We start from the raw sequence: 16,614 nt of genomic DNA, 5'->3' as shown, positions 1-16,614 counted from the left end.
TAGTAATTTGTAATGTTTATGTCTTTGCTCTGTATTACTAACACTAAATCTAATTCTGCCTCTGAGACCATTTCTCTAAGAAAATCTGCTTTTGGCTGGATAGTAGGGGGCTGGTGATTGTCATTTGAGGACTGGCATTGATCGATAACCACAGTCTTGAATAATCATTGCCTTAGTAATAGGAAATGAACTAAGTTGAAGGGGGAGTGTGTAAGTAAAATGCACAGTGTTTGATAACAGGAATAAAACTGACTAAATGAAGTGATTCATTAAGCTTGTTTGCTGTTTTAGAAGTGCAGATGGGTTCTGGTGAAACATGTTTTGCATTTACTTCTGTACTTGCCAGCAATGCTTTACAAGTCATATCAGCTTATAGTATTAAGGCTGTCTTTGGGAGTGCTAATTAAAACCGTCTAACCAAATATTCAGCATATAAGTTATGAAATACTAGATCAAATTCTGTAATTGTCAATCAGTAAAACAGTCATTTAATGTACAGTATAAAAAGTTTTATTGAAATTTCAATTTGTATTTCCAAAAATCAGCTGATAAATTTCTATGGAAACATCTATAAAGAACATTAACATTTTTTTAAATGTAGTTTCTCTTTTTAACACAGCATTTGCCGGACATGAATAGCATTGTAGCTACTTGGCAATCACTTTTAAAAAATGAAAATAAAGATGGAAAGCAAGGACAGGAAGATGACAACAACAAAAAAAATGAAACTGTAGTCATGGAGACTTCAGATGTTACAGAAGATCATGGTACTGTTCTCTTCTCAGGGTGGGATGGGAGAGGGTGTTTAGTCATAGTCATACTTTGTTGATCCCGGGGGAAATTGGTTTTCGTTACAGTTGCACCATAAATAATAAATAGTAATAAAACCATAAATAGTTAAATAGTAATATGGAAGTTATGCCAGGAAATAAGTCCAGGACCAGCCTATTGGCTCAGGGTGTCTGACCCTCCAAGGGAGGAGTTGTAAAGTTTGATGGCCACAGGCAGGAATGACTTCCTATGACGCTCTGTGTTGCATCTCGGTGGAATGAGTCTCTGGCTGAATGTACTCCTGTGCTCAACCAGTACATTATGTAGTGGATGGGAGACATTGTCCAAGATGACATGCGACTTGGACAGCATCCTCTTTTCAGACACCACCGTGAGAGAGTCCAGTTCCATCCCCACAACATCACTGGCCTTACGAATGAGTTTGTTGATCCTGTTGGTGTCTGCTACCCTCAGCCTGCTGCTCCAGCACACAACAGCAAATATGATAGCACTGGCCACCACAGACTCATAGAACATCCTCAGCATCGTCCGGCAGATGCTAAAGGACCTCAGTCTCCTCAGGAAATAGAGACGGCTCTAACCCTTCTTGTAGACAGCCTCAGTGTTCTTTGACCAGTCCAGTTTATTGTCAATTCGTATCCCCAGGTATTTGTAATCCTCCACCATGTCCACCCTGACCCCCTGGATGGAAACAGGGGTCACCTGTTTGGGTATCATGTGTGGGTTAAATAAAAGAATCAATAGAGCTGAATTTGTTATAAGCAAAAACTGCATGTGAATCACCACAAGGTACAAACACTATTATTCTAGTTTAATCTTTGCAAATGTAGCATCCTTCCTTTCTTTCATTTCCATTTGTTTGCATATTTATCCTCCATTAACTTTACTGGTTAACTTCCCTTTTAACAATATGAGAATTGTTAATGACAGCTGTCCTGAAAATGAACAGTTAAATAAATGCCGTGTCATTCCTTCAGACATTGAAATGCTGGAAGTTTTTGAGTTTGATCAAAAATCTCCTTTCTCCATTATTTCTGCCTTAAAACATTTTCCTGTGTCTCTTTATTTCTCTTCCTACAGCTGATTTGACACTGAGAATATTCCCTTTGCATTGGCTATTCCTGCCACAGCTGGTATAAGATGTTAGCTTTCTTTCTGGTCATACTACTTGAATCACATACAATACTGGGTCATATGGGTCAAAATGCTTTTAAGTTAAGGCTCTCTTTCACTGTCTCAAGGCAACCCAGGCTGAGAGTTGAATGTAGTCTTAACAATATTGTTGTGATTTTTAAATTTCTCTGTCAATCTTTAAAGCTCATTGATTACACTAGATCTCATAATTCAACAAACTCCCAATGCCCCTCACCACATCATTACATCTTTATGCTTCTAATAACTTTGTGGCAAAAATATTTTTAGTTGAAGAATAGAGGAAGTCTGTGTAATTGTGTGTATCATGAGCTGTCCTACATTGGCCCAATATAACAATAAAAGATGTGGCCTAACTAGGAAATACTTGTTCTTTTGTGTCTACTATTGTCCATTTGTGCTTCCCCAACTTGCCTATTACATTTGCATAGTCTGTTCCTACTTGAACACATATAGTACTTGGTGGCTTTCTCAGTTCATGCTGCTTGAATCATCTCTATTATGAGGTGCGATCATTGAAGGGACCAGAATGATTAAACTCAAGGCTTTCCTTCATTACTTCAAGCCAACTTGGGCTGGACATACAGTATGGCCTTAACTAGCATCATCGCATTTTAAAAAAATATTGAACATTGAGACATTAATGGTGCATGATTATTGTTTCTTTCCAACAAGGCATAACGTGGGTTTCTTCCATGTCTCCTCTGGTTTATTCCCACTATCCGAAGACATACCAAGTGGTAGATTAAATGGTCATTATAAATTGTCCCGTGATTAGGCTAGGATTAAATCAGGAGATACTGGACAACATGCTCAAAAGGCTTATTCTGCTCTGTATCTCAATCAATCAATCAATCAATCAATAAGGGTCGTGCTTACATAGAGATTTAAAAATACAATGATAGCAACAAAGAAATGGGAATATTAGAATTTTGACATATTTAAATCATGATTTTAAATGCTGGATATTTTAAATAGATCTTGTATTAATATCAACTTTTGAATATTTTTGGTATTAAACAGTTAAGTTGTGCATTTAATTTAGTTTAGTTTATCTTAGTAAAGCTAGGCTCATCTCCTGTTCACTTTTTTTTTTAGCTGGTGATGATGTTGGAACCACTATTGTAAAGGCAATGGTACTCCAGGTTATGTGTCTTTACCAGAAAGTGGTCCCTCATGTGGTTTCACAGTGTGCATTTGATTTCAGTAAATTACTTAAAGGTAAGCATTCTGTTACTTTCTGGAAATATGTAAATCATAAACAGCTGCCAGTTTGCAGAGAGTAAATTAGGTGGAGGTAAGCTAGATATATTGATTCACAATAGCTTTCATTTTCGTCATTCATGGACATTTGTTTGTTCTTGCATGGAAATAGCTGTAGATGGTCGTTGAATGTGAAGCTGAAGTATAGCAACTTTTATCAATCGTAGCACACAGCCATCACAAGCAAGGCCAGCATTTATGTCAGCATTTATCTCTGATTGCTCTTAAAGATGCTGGTGAGTTACTTCCTTGAAATGTGATCATCCTGTTGCAAAGGTAATTCTAATGAGTTGTTAATTACGGATTGCAGGCTGTGTCCCAGCACCCAAAGACACTCTTCCACTTTGGGGGAAACTTTCACACGCTTCTGGGGAAATAGCTGGTAGTGTAGTCCCCATACACTTGGTCTCCTTGTGCTTCCAGATTGTGGAATTTGAAAATATATGGCAAGTTGATGTAGTGGATTTTGTACATGGTATAAATTATAGCGTTGTTTGACATGTGTAATGAAGAATTTGAATATTTGATGTGGGTGTTTAAATTTTTAATTTGGTCAAGTATAGTATGTATGGCTAAATGAAAGAAGCATGGTAGTGTATTGGGTAGCACTGTAAGTACTCCTGTTTGAGTACTGTTGAGGGGGACAGCTTACCTGGGGGAAGCAACAGTGGCCGTGCCTCCAGCACAGAGTCCGCCCCTGGAGCTCAGAAGGGTAGGGAAAGGAAGAGGAGGGCAGTAGTAATAGGGGACTCGATAGTTAGGGGGTCAGATAGGCGATTCTGTGGACGCAGTCAGGAGACCCGGATGGTAGTTTGCCTCCCTGGTGCCAGGGTCTGGGATGTTTCTGATTGTGTCCAAGATATCCTGAAGTGGGAGGGAGAGGAGCCAGAGGTCATGGTACATGTAGGTACCAATGACAGGTAGGAAAAGAAAAGAGGTGCTGAAAGGAGAATATAGGGAGTTAGGAAGGGAGTTGAGAAGAAGAACCACAAAGGTAGTAATCTCGGGATTACTGCCTGTGCCACGCGACAATGAGAGTAGGAATGCAGTGAGATGGAGGATAAATGCGTGGCTGAGGGATTGGAGCAGAGGGCAGGGATTCGAGTTCTTGTATCATTGAGACCTCTTTTGGTGCAGGTGTGACCTGTATAAAAAGAACGGGTTGCACTTGAATCCTAGGGGGACCAGTATCCTGGTGGGGAGATTTACGAAGGCTTCTGAGGAGACTTTAAACTAGAATGGTTGGGAGGTGGGAATCAAATTGAAGAGACTAGGAGAAAGGAGGTTAGTTCACAAATAGAGAGAGCTAGAAGACAGTGTGTGAGGGAGGATAGGCAGGGGACAGAGATCGGGAGCACTCAGATGGAAGATGTAGGGGAGAAGGAAGAAAAAGATAACAAAGTTGTTTGCTCCATTAAGGATAAACAGAGAGTAAGAGGTGGAGAGTTTCTAAAATGCATCTATTTTAATGCTAGGAGCATTGTAATAAAGGTGGATGAGCTTAGAGCATGGATTGATACCTGGAAATATGATGTTGTAGCTATTAGTGAAACATGGTTGCAGGAGGGGTGTGATTGGCAACTAAATATTCCTGGATTTCATTGCTTCAAATGTGATAGAATCGGAAGGGCAAGAGGGGGAGGTGTTGCATTGCTTGTTAGAGAAAATATAACAGCGGTGCTCTGACAGGATAGATTAGTGGACTCGTTTAGGGAGGCTATTTGGGTGGAATTGAGGAATGGGAAAGGTGTAGTGACGCTTATAGGGGTGTACTATAGACCACCTAATGGGGACCGAGAATTGGAGGAGCAAATTTGTAAGGAGATAGCAGATATTTGTAGTAAGCACAAGGTTGTGATTGTGGGAGATTTTAATTTTCCACACATTGACTGGGAAGCCCATACTGTAAAAGGGCTGGATGGTTTGGAGTTTGTAAAATGTATGCAGGGTAGTTTTTTGCAGCAATACATAGAGGTACTAACTAGAGAAGGGGCAGTGTTGGATCTCCTGTTAGGGAATGAGACAGGACAGGTGACAGAGGTATGTGTTGGGGAGCACTTCGGGTCCAGTGATCACAATGCCATTAGTTTAAATATAATTATGGAGAAGGACAGGACTGGACCCAGGGTTGAGATTTTTGATTGGAGAAAGGCTAACTTTGAGGAGATGCGAAAGGATTTAGAAGGAGTGGATTGGGACAATTTGTTTCATGGGAAGGATGTAATAGAGAAATGGAGGTCATTTAAAGGTAAAATTTTGAGGGTACAGGATCTTTATGTTCCTGTTTGGTTGAAAGGAAAGGTTAAAAGTTTGAGAGAGCTATGGTTTTCAAGGGATATTGGAAACTTGGTTCAGAAAAAGAGAGAGATCTACAATAAATATAGGCAGCTTGGAGTAAATGAGGTGCTCGAGGAATATAAAGAATGTAAAAAGAATCTTAAGAAAGAAATTAGAAAAGCTAAAAGAAGATATGAGCCTGCTTTGGCAAGTAAGGTGAAAATAAATCCAAAGGGTTTCTACAGTTATATTAATAGCAAAAGGATAGTGAGGGATAAAATTGGTCCCTTAGAGAATCAGAGTGGACGGCTATGTGCGGAGCCAAAAGAGATGGGGGAGATTTTGAACAATTTCTTTTCTTCCATATTCACTAAGGAGAAGGATATTGATTTGTGTAAGGTAAAGGAAACAAGAAGGGTAGTTATGGAAAGTATGATGATTAAAGAAGAGGAAGTACTGGCGCTTTTAGGGAATATAGAAGTGGATAAGTCTCCGGGTCCGGACAGGATATTCCCTAGGACCTTGAGGGAAGTTAGTGTGGAAATAGCAGGGGCACTGACAAAAACTGTCATTAGAAACGGCGATGGTGCCAGAGGATTGGCGTATTGCTCAGGTTGTTCCATTGTTTAAAAAGGGTTCTAAGAGTAAACCTAGCAATTATTGGCCTGTGAGTTTGACATCAGTGGTGGGTAAATTGATGGAAAGTATTCTTAGAGATGGTATATATAGTTATCTGGATAGACAGGGTCTGATTAGGAACAGTCAACATGGATTTGTACGTGGAAGGTCATGTTTGACAAATCCTATTGAATTTTTTGATGAGGTTACCAGGAAAGTTGATGAGGATAAAGCGGTGGATGTTGTCTATATGGACTTCAGTAAGGCCTTTGACAAGGTTCCACATGGAAGGTTAATTAGGAAGGTTCAGTCGTTAGGCATTAATATCGAAGTAGTAAAATGTATTCAGCAGTGGCTGGATGGGAGACGCCAGAGGGTAGTGGTGGATAACTGTTTGTCAGGTTGGAGGCCGGTGTCTAGTGGTGTGCCTCAGGGACCTGTACTGGGTCCAATGTTGGTTGTCTCGTATATTAATGATCTGGATTTTGGGGTGGTAAATTGGATTAGTAAGTATGCAGATGATACAAAGATTGGTGGAGTTGTAGATAATGAAGTAGGTTTTCAAAGCTTGCAGAGAGATTTAGGCCACTTAGAAGAGTGGGCTGAAAGATGGCAGATGGAGTTTAATGCTGATAAATGTGAGGTGCTACATTTTGTTAGGACTAATCAAAATAGGATATGCATGGTAAATGGTAGGGCATTGAAGAATGCAGTAGAACAGAGGGATCTAGGAATAATGGTGCATAGTTCCCTGAAGGTGGAATCTCATGTGGATAGAGTGGTGAAGAAAGCTTTTGGTATGCTGGCTTTTATAAATCAGAGCATTGAGTATAGGAGTTGGGATGTAATGTTGAAATTGTACAAGGCATTGGTGAGGCCAAATTTGGAGTATTGTGTACAGTTCTAGTCACCGAATTATAGGAAAGATGTCAATAAAATTGAGAGAGTACAGAGGAGATTTACTAAAATGTTGCCTGGGTTTCATCTCCTAAGTTACAGAGAAAGTTTGAACAAGTTGGGTCTTTATTCTTTTGAGTGTAGAAGGTTGAGGGGGGACTTGATAGACGTATGTAAAATTATGAGGGGGATAGATAGAGTTGACATGGATAGGCTTTTTCCATTGAGAGTGGGGGAGATTCAAACAGGAGGACATGAAAGGGCAAAAGTTTAGGGGTAACATGAGGGGGAACTTCTTTACTCAGAGAGTGGTAGCTGTGTGGAACGAGCTTCCAGCAGAAGTAGTTGAGGCAGGTTCGGTGTTGTCATTTAAAGTTAAATTAGATGGATATATGGACAGGAAAGGAATGGAGGGTTATGGGCTGAGTGCAGGTCGGTGGGACTAGGTAAGAGTAAGAGTTCGGCATGGACTAGAAGGGCCTAGGTGGCCTGTTTCCGTGCTGTAATTTTTATATGGCTATATATGGTAATAGCAGGACCAATAACCCCTTCTTGTGAAGGAGTTTGTACGTTCTTCCATGACTGCACGAGCTTCCTCCAGCTACTCCTATTTCCTCCGATGTTCCAAACACATTGAGTTATGGTTTCTTCTGGAACACATCCCTGACGAAGGGTCTCGGCCTGAAACGTCGACTGCACCTCTTCCTATAGATGCTGCTTGGCCTGCTGCGTTCACCAGCAACTTTGATGTATGTTGCTTGAATTTCCAGCATCTGCAGAATTCCTGTTGTTTGCCTTAATTTTTTTGTGTTTTTTTTAATTTTGAGATCTGGGAATCAATTACAAGACCAGAATTTATTGCCCATCCCTAAATGAACTGTCTTCTTGAACTGTTGTTGGTAGGGAGACTAGGATACAGATGCAACAGTGACAGAGGTCCGTCCGTATATTTCCAAGTTGGGATGGTGTGCAATTTGTAATAAAATCTACAAATGCTGATGTTCTCATGCACCCAAACCTTTGTCCTTCTTGTTGGTAGAATCCGCAGGATTGGAAGATGTTGTCACAATTCCTTTGGGGAAAATTACCTCACTGGATTTTGTAATTGGTGCAAACTACAGCCACTATGCAGTGGTAGCTGAGGAAATTAATGCTTATGGTGATGAATGGCAATCAAATGGACTGCTTTGTCCTGAATAATTGAGCATATCATGTGAAAATAATTTGCCTTTTTTATTTTCTCTGTATTTCTTAGTTCTCATTCGGTGAACTTACTAAACTTCATCATGCAAAACTTAAGGTTGTGATTATTACAAAAATCTTTTTGTTAGAGTTGTGCTTTCCAATCCTTGTTGGGAACTGGTTAGAATGAGAAATAGTGTAGGCAAGTAACAGATAGAAATTAAAAGCTTAGCTGAATAAATATGAGGATAGAAAGTGTCAAAGCAAACTAGAGTTTCTAGAAAGTATTGGGACCTAGAGACAAAAGAAAATAAAATTTAAAAGTAATAGGAAGAATCCACTGACAGACCGGATGGAACCTGCTGCCTGAGTGCTGCTTCTGCCCGGAACATCGGGAGGACCCGGCAGCATCACAGCGGCAGTCCGGGAGCAACGTTGGAATCTGCGGTAAGATGCTGAACTTTAAATAACTTGAGAGACTGTTTCATGGAAAAGAGCACTGCAGTCACTGCGTTTTGGGTTAGCGCTAGCTTCACGTCATGGGGATCATCGCGCACAGGCGCTTCTGGGAAATGGCGCAAGGATTAAGAAAAACTCGGGAACCTTCGGGAAGGTGCGCCCGGTTTGAAAACATAACGGTCTATTGGAGAGCGGAGAGGTGCAGGTCAGAATCTGTCTACAAAGTCTGGAGAGGTAGCCAGTTTTTTACCTAATGACTAATGGCTTATGACTTATGACTTATGACTAGCGACTAATGTCTAATGACTAATGGCTAATGTCTAACGGCTAATGGTTGATGGAACTATCAAACTGCCACTCTTGCGAAAAATAAAGGGAGGAAAGAGGAAAAGTTGTTTGGTCATTGAGTGGAATCCAGTTAAAAAAAAACCTTTGGGTAGACTCATTCAAGCTCTTTCAAGTGGGGAAGTGGCAAATCTTCAAAGAAGAAAAGTAAATCCAGCTTGACAGAAAGAAGTATAAGTTTATTTGATAGAGTTGAGAACATATTGTATGTTCGTCTGTAAGCATAATCTTAGGTTGTTCTTCTAATGGGATGTTTGACTCCTATGTTCCAGGTATTGTGAGTGAAAAGGGGGTAAAAGAAGAAGTTGCTCCAGTCCTACAGCATTGCATTCTGCAGCTGGCTCTGGAGCTGCCTTCCAATAAGTTTGCCTGGTTCAGGTTTCAGGTACAGTCTTGTATTGGAGAGATTTTTATTTTGTTTTTAAATCAGTGTAGCATTTTAGATAGGTAGCTGTAATGTTCATTTTCAGTAGAGGTCAGACTTGAATCACCTAGTCAAATTAATTCCTTATTAGTTTGCATGGGACTATATCATTAAAAAAGCTGTTTTTGACATTAAACTGAAGTCCTAATGCTGATGGAAAAAATTTCCTTTTTATAAAAAGAGCAGGGCATGTTTTAGTTTTATTAAACTTCTTCGCCTTTTCCCTGAGGTAGAAGAAATTAAACTAAGTAAAGGCAGACGTGAATTTCTATAGCATGTTTCGTTATTTCAAGGTGTCCTCTTGGTCCTTTTCTTTAAAAACAATTACTGTTATAATATTGGGCATGCAATAGCCAACTGGCCCACAGCAAGCTCTCACAAACAAGAATGTGATGATGACTAGATAATCCTTAATGATTTGAGTTCTGTCATGCATACTGAGCAGTATATCATTTTTAATTAGCTAATAATCTATCACAGTGCCGTGAAATCTTTTCAAACATCTCAGAAAGAAAATGAGTCCTCACTGACATCTAAGCAAAAATTGACTGGGACTGCCATACTGTAATAGGGCTGGATGAGAAAGAGTTTGTCAGTTGTGTTCAGAAAAGTATCCCTAATCCGTACAGAGAGGTCCCAACTTGAGAGAGTGTGATACTAGATCTCCTATTAGGGAATGAGACAGGGCAGGTTTGAGAGCAATTTATGTAGGGGAACACATTGCATCTAGTAATCATAAAACCGTTAGTTTCAAGGTAATTATGGAAAAGGATGGGTCTGGTCCTTGGGTTGAGATTCTAAATTGAAGAAAGGACAACTTTGATGGTATCAGAAAGGATCTAGCAAGTGTGGATTGGGACAGGTTGTTTTCTGGCAAAGGTGTACTTGGTAAGTGAAATTTTGAGAGCACAGTATTTGTTCCTGTCAGAATAAAAGGCAAGGACAACAGGTTTAAGGAACCTTGGTTTTCAAGAGATATTGTGGCCATGGTTAAGAAAAAGGAGATGTGTAGCAGGTATAAACAGGTCGGAACAAATGAACAAGAGAACACTTAAGGAAATCAGGAGGGTTAAAGAAGGCATAAAGTTGCTGTAGCAGACAAGATGAATGAGAATCCTAAGGGCTTCTACAGATATATTAAGAGCAAAAGGATGACAGGAGACAAAATTGGAAGGTCATTGTGGTAACCTATGCATAAAGTGGGAAGAGATGGGGAAGATCTTAAATGGATATTTTGCATTATATTTATTTGGCAGATGGACACAGTCTATAGAAGTGAGGCAAAGCAACAGTGAGGTCATGGCCCCAATACAGATTACAGAGGAGGAGATGTTTGCTGTCTTGAGGCAAATTAGAAACCATAGAAAACTACAGCACAGAAACAGGCCTTTTGGCCCTTCTTGGCTATGCCGAACCATTTTCTGCCTAGTCCCACTGACCTGCACACGGACCATATCCCTCCACACACCTCCCATCTATGTATCTGTCCAATTTATTCTTAAATGTTAAAAAAGAACCCGCATTTACCACCTCATCTGGCAGCTCATTCCATACTCCCACCACTCTCTGTGTGAAGAAGCCCTCCCTAATGTTCCCTTTAAACTTTCCCCCCCTCACCCTTAACCCATGCCCTCTGGTTTAGGGTGGATAAATCCCCAAGGCCTGACAAGGTGATCCCATGGACCCTGTGGGAGGCTAGTGCAGAAATTGCAGGGGCCCGAGCAGAGATGTTTAAAATATCCTTAACCATGGGACAGGTGCCGGAGGATTGGAGGAAAGCAAATGCTGTCCCGTTATTTAAAAAAGGTTCTAAAAATAAGCTGGGTAATTGTAGGCTGGTGCACATGGCATCACTAGTGGAAAAGTTATTGGAAGGTAATCTAAGGAACTAGATATATTACAATTTGGATAGACAGGGACTAATGGGTGATAGTGAACATGGCTTTGGGCATGGTAGGTTGTGTCTAGCGAATCTTAGATTTTTCAAGGAAGTTACCAGGAAAGTTGATGAAGGCAAGGTAGTGGATGTTGTCTACATGGACTTAATTTGACAAGGTCCCACATCGGAGGTTGGTGAAGAAGGTTCAGTGGCTTGGCATTCAAGATGAGGTATTAAATTGGATTAGACATTACCTTTGCGAGAGAAGCCAGAGTGATATTAGATGGCGGTCTCTCTGTCTGGCGGCTTGTGAACTAGTGAATTGTCGCAGGGATCGGTGCTGGGTCAATTGTTGTTTGTCATCATTATACTTTATACTTTATTGTCGCCAAACAATTGATACTAGAACGTACAATCATCACAGCGATATTTGATTCTGTGCTTTCCTCTCCCTTGATTACAAATATTAAATATTAAAATATTAAAAATAGTAAAAATTAGTAAATATTAAAATTTTAAATTATAAATCATAAATAGAAAATAGAAAAACGGAAAGTAAAGTAGTGCAGAAAAACCGAGAGGCAGGTCCGGATATTTGGAGGGTACGGGTCAGGATCCGTTCAGCAGTCTTATCACATTATCAACAATCTGGATGATATTGTGGTAAGCTGGATGAGCAAACTTACAGATGACTCCGACGTTGGCGGTATAGTGAAAAGCGAGGAAGACTATTGAAGCTTGCAGCGGGATCTGGGTTATCTGCAAAAATGAGCTGAAAAATGGCAGGTGGAATTTAATGCAGACAAGTGCGAGGTTTTGCACTTCGGGGGGGCCAACCAGGATAGGTCTTACAACTAGAGTTGTGTTGTAGAACAAAGGGATATGGGAGTCCTTTCAACAGGTCCATAATCTGTTGAAAGTGGTGTCACAGGTAGATAGGGTCGTAAAGAAAGCTTTCGGCACATAGGCCTTCATAAATCAATGTATTGAGTACAGGAGATGGGATGTTATGTTGAAGTTTTATAAGACGTTGGTGAGGCCTAATTTGGAGTATTGTATGCTGTTTTGGTCACCTACCTATAGGAAAGATGTAAAGAAGTTTGAAAGAGTGCAGAGAAAATTTACAAGGTTGTTGGCAGGTCAGGAGGACCTGAGTTTTAAGGAAAGATTGAATAGGTCAGGACTGTACTCCTTAGAGCGTGGAAAATTGGGGGAGATTTTGATAGAGGTATACAAAATTATGAGTTTGTAGATGGGGTAAATGCAGGCAGGCTTTTTTCAATGTGGTTGGATGAGACTACAATCCGAGGTCATGGGTTAAGGGTGAAAAGTGGTCTATTTAATGAGAACATGAGGGGAACTACTTCTGAGGATGCCGAGAGTGTGGAACGAGCTGCCAGCACCAGCGGTGGATGTGGGTTCAATTTCAACATTTAAGAGAAATGTGGATAGATACATGAATGGGAGGAGTATGAAGGTAATGGTCTGGATGCAGATTGATGGGACTAGGCAGATCAATGTTTTGGCATGGACTCAATAGGCTAAAGGATCTGTTTCTGTACTGTAGTGTTCTATGACTCTGTATAGGACTGCTCATTGGGAAGCCTTTAATATGACTCCATCAAAGTAATCACTCCCTTCTTATTTTCACCTGTATTCCTTTACTGGACAACTCTCCAAAAGTATCCACCTACTGTTGTGATGTTCTCCCTAAAAGAAACATAACTCCTCGTCCTTATCTCCATCTCTATAATGTTCATAGCATCTGCACACCAGAACATTGACCTGCCACACCTATTAATCCCTTGACCATATTTCTGTTCATTATTGTTATATTACAATCCCATGTACCTGTGCATGCCCTTAGCTCATCTTTCTTACTAGTAAAGGTTTTTTACATTAAAATAAATACAATTTAGTTTCTCAGATCTTCCTCATTCCTTGTCCTGCCCCTGCTTGTCTTACTTACTGGACCTGCTTATTTTAATTTCTATATCTGCTTTAATCTTCTCATCTGCCACAGTACTCTATTGGTCACACCCTCCACACGAGACTAATTCAAAACCTCCTGAGATGTTACAAAGTTCCAGAGTGTAATGCATTATGGTCTGATTGAGCAGTCTACAGGGGAGCCATCGAGTTCAGTTGCTGACTTGTGCTATTTCTTTGTAGGATATTGCAAACACAGATAAAAATACTGGAGAAAAGTCAGTATTTTATTTGTTGCTTAAAATGTACGTGACCTGTAAGAGCTCTCATCTGAAAACATCAACAAAACAGCTTATAATAAAGGTGAGTTGATGGTGTTGTAACTGTTGCTTAGATCTGATAATTCAAAGGAAAATTAGGTGCATGATATCAGTTTTCAGACCACGACTGTGAAAAGATCAAAAGCTAAAATATTGGTGAAACTGAAATAAAAATAGAAAATGTAAGGAACTCTTGGCTAGTCAGGGGGCATCTGTAGAGAAAGAAATGGCTAGCATTTTAAGTAAGTAACCATTCATCATAACTGCTTGGCAGTATGAAACATTAACTCATTCCAAGTGTGTTGTCTGCTGGTTCACATTTTTTCCAGCATTTACTGTACTTTTGAATTCATAATTGGTTCATGATTTGATCTAATGTAATATTTTGGGATCACGCTGAATGGATGATAGCTTGCAAAGGCATCAGCAGTTCTCTTTTAATTTGAATTAACTAGAACATTAAGCTTGAGCATTTACAGACATTACTACTTGGTACAATAATTCTGGTTTCTAAATCTAGCATAGGCCCTGGACATAAATGCCTTATCTATTAGCTATTTCAGTGTTATAAACATCTGTTAAGACCATAGACATCAGAGCAGAATTAGGCCATTCAGCCCATTTAGTCTTCTCCGCCATTCCATCCTGGCTGATTTGTTATCCCTCTGAATCCCATTCTCCTGCCTTCTCCCCCTAACCTTTGGTATCCTGACTAATCAAGAAGCTATCAACCTCTGCTTTAAATATACCCAGTGATTTAGCCTCCAAGCCATCTGTGGCAATGAATTCCACAGATTCACTGCCATCTGGCTAAAGAAATTCCTGTTCTAAATGTACATCCCTTTATTCTGAGGCTGTGCCCTCAGGTCCTAGACTCACCCAATATAGGAAACATCTTCCCCACATCCACTCTATCCAGGCTGTTCAGTATTCAATTAAATAAGACTCCTCCCCCCCCCCCCCATTTTTCTAAACTCCAGCAAATACAGGCCCACAACCAGTAAGCACTCACCATACATTAAACCTTTCATTTCCAGAATCATTCTCGTGATCCTTCTCTGGACGTGCTCTAATGCCAGCAGGGGCCCTAAGGTGCTCACAATACTCCGAGTGTGGTCTGACCAAAGCTTTAATACCTCAGCATTACATCCTTGCTCTTATATTCTAGTCCTCTCAAAACAAATTAAAAGACTGCATTTGCCTTCCTTATCACAGACTTAACAAGAAAGTTAACCTTTAGGAAATCTGTGTAAGTCCTTCTGCAGACTTACCTGCTTCTTCAACGCTATCTACCTCTCCACCTATCTTTGTTTTGTCCACAAACTTGGCCAGAAAGCCATCAATTCCATCATCCAAATCATTGACTTATAACGTGAAAAGAAGCAATCCTAACACTGACCCCTGTGGAACATCACTAGTAACTAGCAGCCAACCAGAAAAGGCCTCCTTTTATTCCTACTCTTTGCCTCCTGCCAATCAGTTGATCTTCTATCTATGCTAGTATCTTCCCTGTAATACCATGGGCTCTTATTAAGCAGCTTCTCATGTGTAGCATCTTGTCAAAGGCCTTCTGAAAATCCAAGTAAAGAACATTCATTGACACTCCTTTGTCTGTCCTACCTGTTATTTCTTCAAAGAATTCCAACAGGTTTGTCAGGCAAGATTTCCCCTTAAGGAATCCATGCTGACTTTGGCCAGTTTTATCATGTACCTCCAAGTACCTTGAAACCTCATCTTTAGTAATGGCTCCAACATCTTCACAACCATTGAAGTCTGGACTCTAATTTCCTTTCTTCTGGTTCCCTCATTTCTTAACGTGCAGAATGAGATTTGCAGTTTTCCAGTCCTCCAGAACCATTCCAGAATCTCTTGATTCTTGAAAGATCATACTAATGCCTCCACAATTTCTTTAACTATCTCTTTCAGAACCCTGGGGTGTAGTCCATCTGGTCCAAATGAAGTATCTACCTTCAAATCTTGAATATCTTCTCCTTATTAATAGCAACCTCTATAAAAATTCTTCATGGTGTTCTATAAAATAACTCAAATATTCACACAAACAAAATCTCAGCTGACTAGCACAGTTTGCACTTGACACTAGCACAGAGATCTCCTTTGAGAATAGTAAATAAAAAAAAAAGAGATGGAATCACTGTTATTATTTTTGTGTGTGGATACACAAGTACCCTGCACAGCATGGCCCTGCAGTGCCTGATTTATTTATAGTGTTCTTGGTCTGAAATCTGGAACACTCACTGCACTAAAAAAAGCCATCTGCCCAGGCTGCACACTACTATGCAGGAACATCATGCGAGCCCCTGCCCTCCACTGGCAAGGAATAGCTCGTAGCCCAGTTATGCAAGGGAGGACTGGTGTCGAACAAGCTGGGATGAGCACTGCAGCCTCCCTGCACTGAGATGGGGAGCACAGAACTGCACCCTGGCCAGGACCATTGCTGACAACTGACAGCACATGCTTTGTTTTGACAGATTTCTGAGAGACTATGGTCTGTTGTCACCACCTGTTGGGTGATAATGGATGCTGCTGTCTTGTTCAGCTTCTTGAAAATGTTGAACAAAGAAATTGCATAGAAATAATCAATTGTATCATTGCATGGTACGCTGTATTGATTTAATGTCTCTTCAGAACAAGATAAATGAAAATGTTTACAGTAACTAGTAAAAGCATAATATTAAATATAGATTGTGTTCAATTATAGTGGATGTAAAAGAAAGGAATATCCTCTTTTAACCTGGCTATGAGAACAAAAACTATTAATACTGTATAACAAAATACTATATATTTTTCACCATGTGATAGTCCTTTTATCTTTCAAAGGAAGACCTGTTGAATGTAGTATTGCTCATTTTCTTTAAATACTTAGGACATGCACATTTGTTGCTGAACTTGCAACTTTACCTGGAATTGCAAGTATCAGCTTTTGACTGTTTTGAGAATCAAGATGTGAATAAATATTATCCACTAGTCAAATATAATTATCAAAAAATATATTCTATCACTGTTACTGAGATGATTTGAATATTCTGGTGTTAAATTTAACTTCAACAATAGCAGTG

The 16,614-nt window shown here is 39.9% G+C and overlaps 1 protein-coding gene across 3 annotated transcripts in view; it reads left to right on the top strand.

Moving 5' to 3' along the window:
* The window catches only part of urb1 (URB1 ribosome biogenesis homolog), a 121,435-nt gene that overhangs the window by 30,468 nt on the left and 74,353 nt on the right, over positions 1-16,614 (top strand). For all 3 annotated transcript variants that reach the window (XM_063050486.1, XM_063050487.1, XM_063050485.1), the window contains exons 12-15: positions 620-767; positions 3,043-3,165; positions 9,258-9,370; positions 13,461-13,580. In XM_063050486.1, the coding sequence (XP_062906556.1) occupies positions 620-767; positions 3,043-3,165; positions 9,258-9,370; positions 13,461-13,580 (504 nt within the window). The remainder of the gene's footprint in view (positions 1-619; positions 768-3,042; positions 3,166-9,257; positions 9,371-13,460; positions 13,581-16,614) is intronic.

This window comes from Mobula hypostoma, chromosome 6 (assembly GCF_963921235.1).
Source record: "Mobula hypostoma chromosome 6, sMobHyp1.1, whole genome shotgun sequence".
Lineage (NCBI taxonomy): Eukaryota > Metazoa > Chordata > Chondrichthyes > Myliobatiformes > Myliobatidae > Mobula > Mobula hypostoma.
Note: the sequence above shows the minus strand (reverse complement) of the source record. Positions and strands in the feature narration are given on the sequence as shown.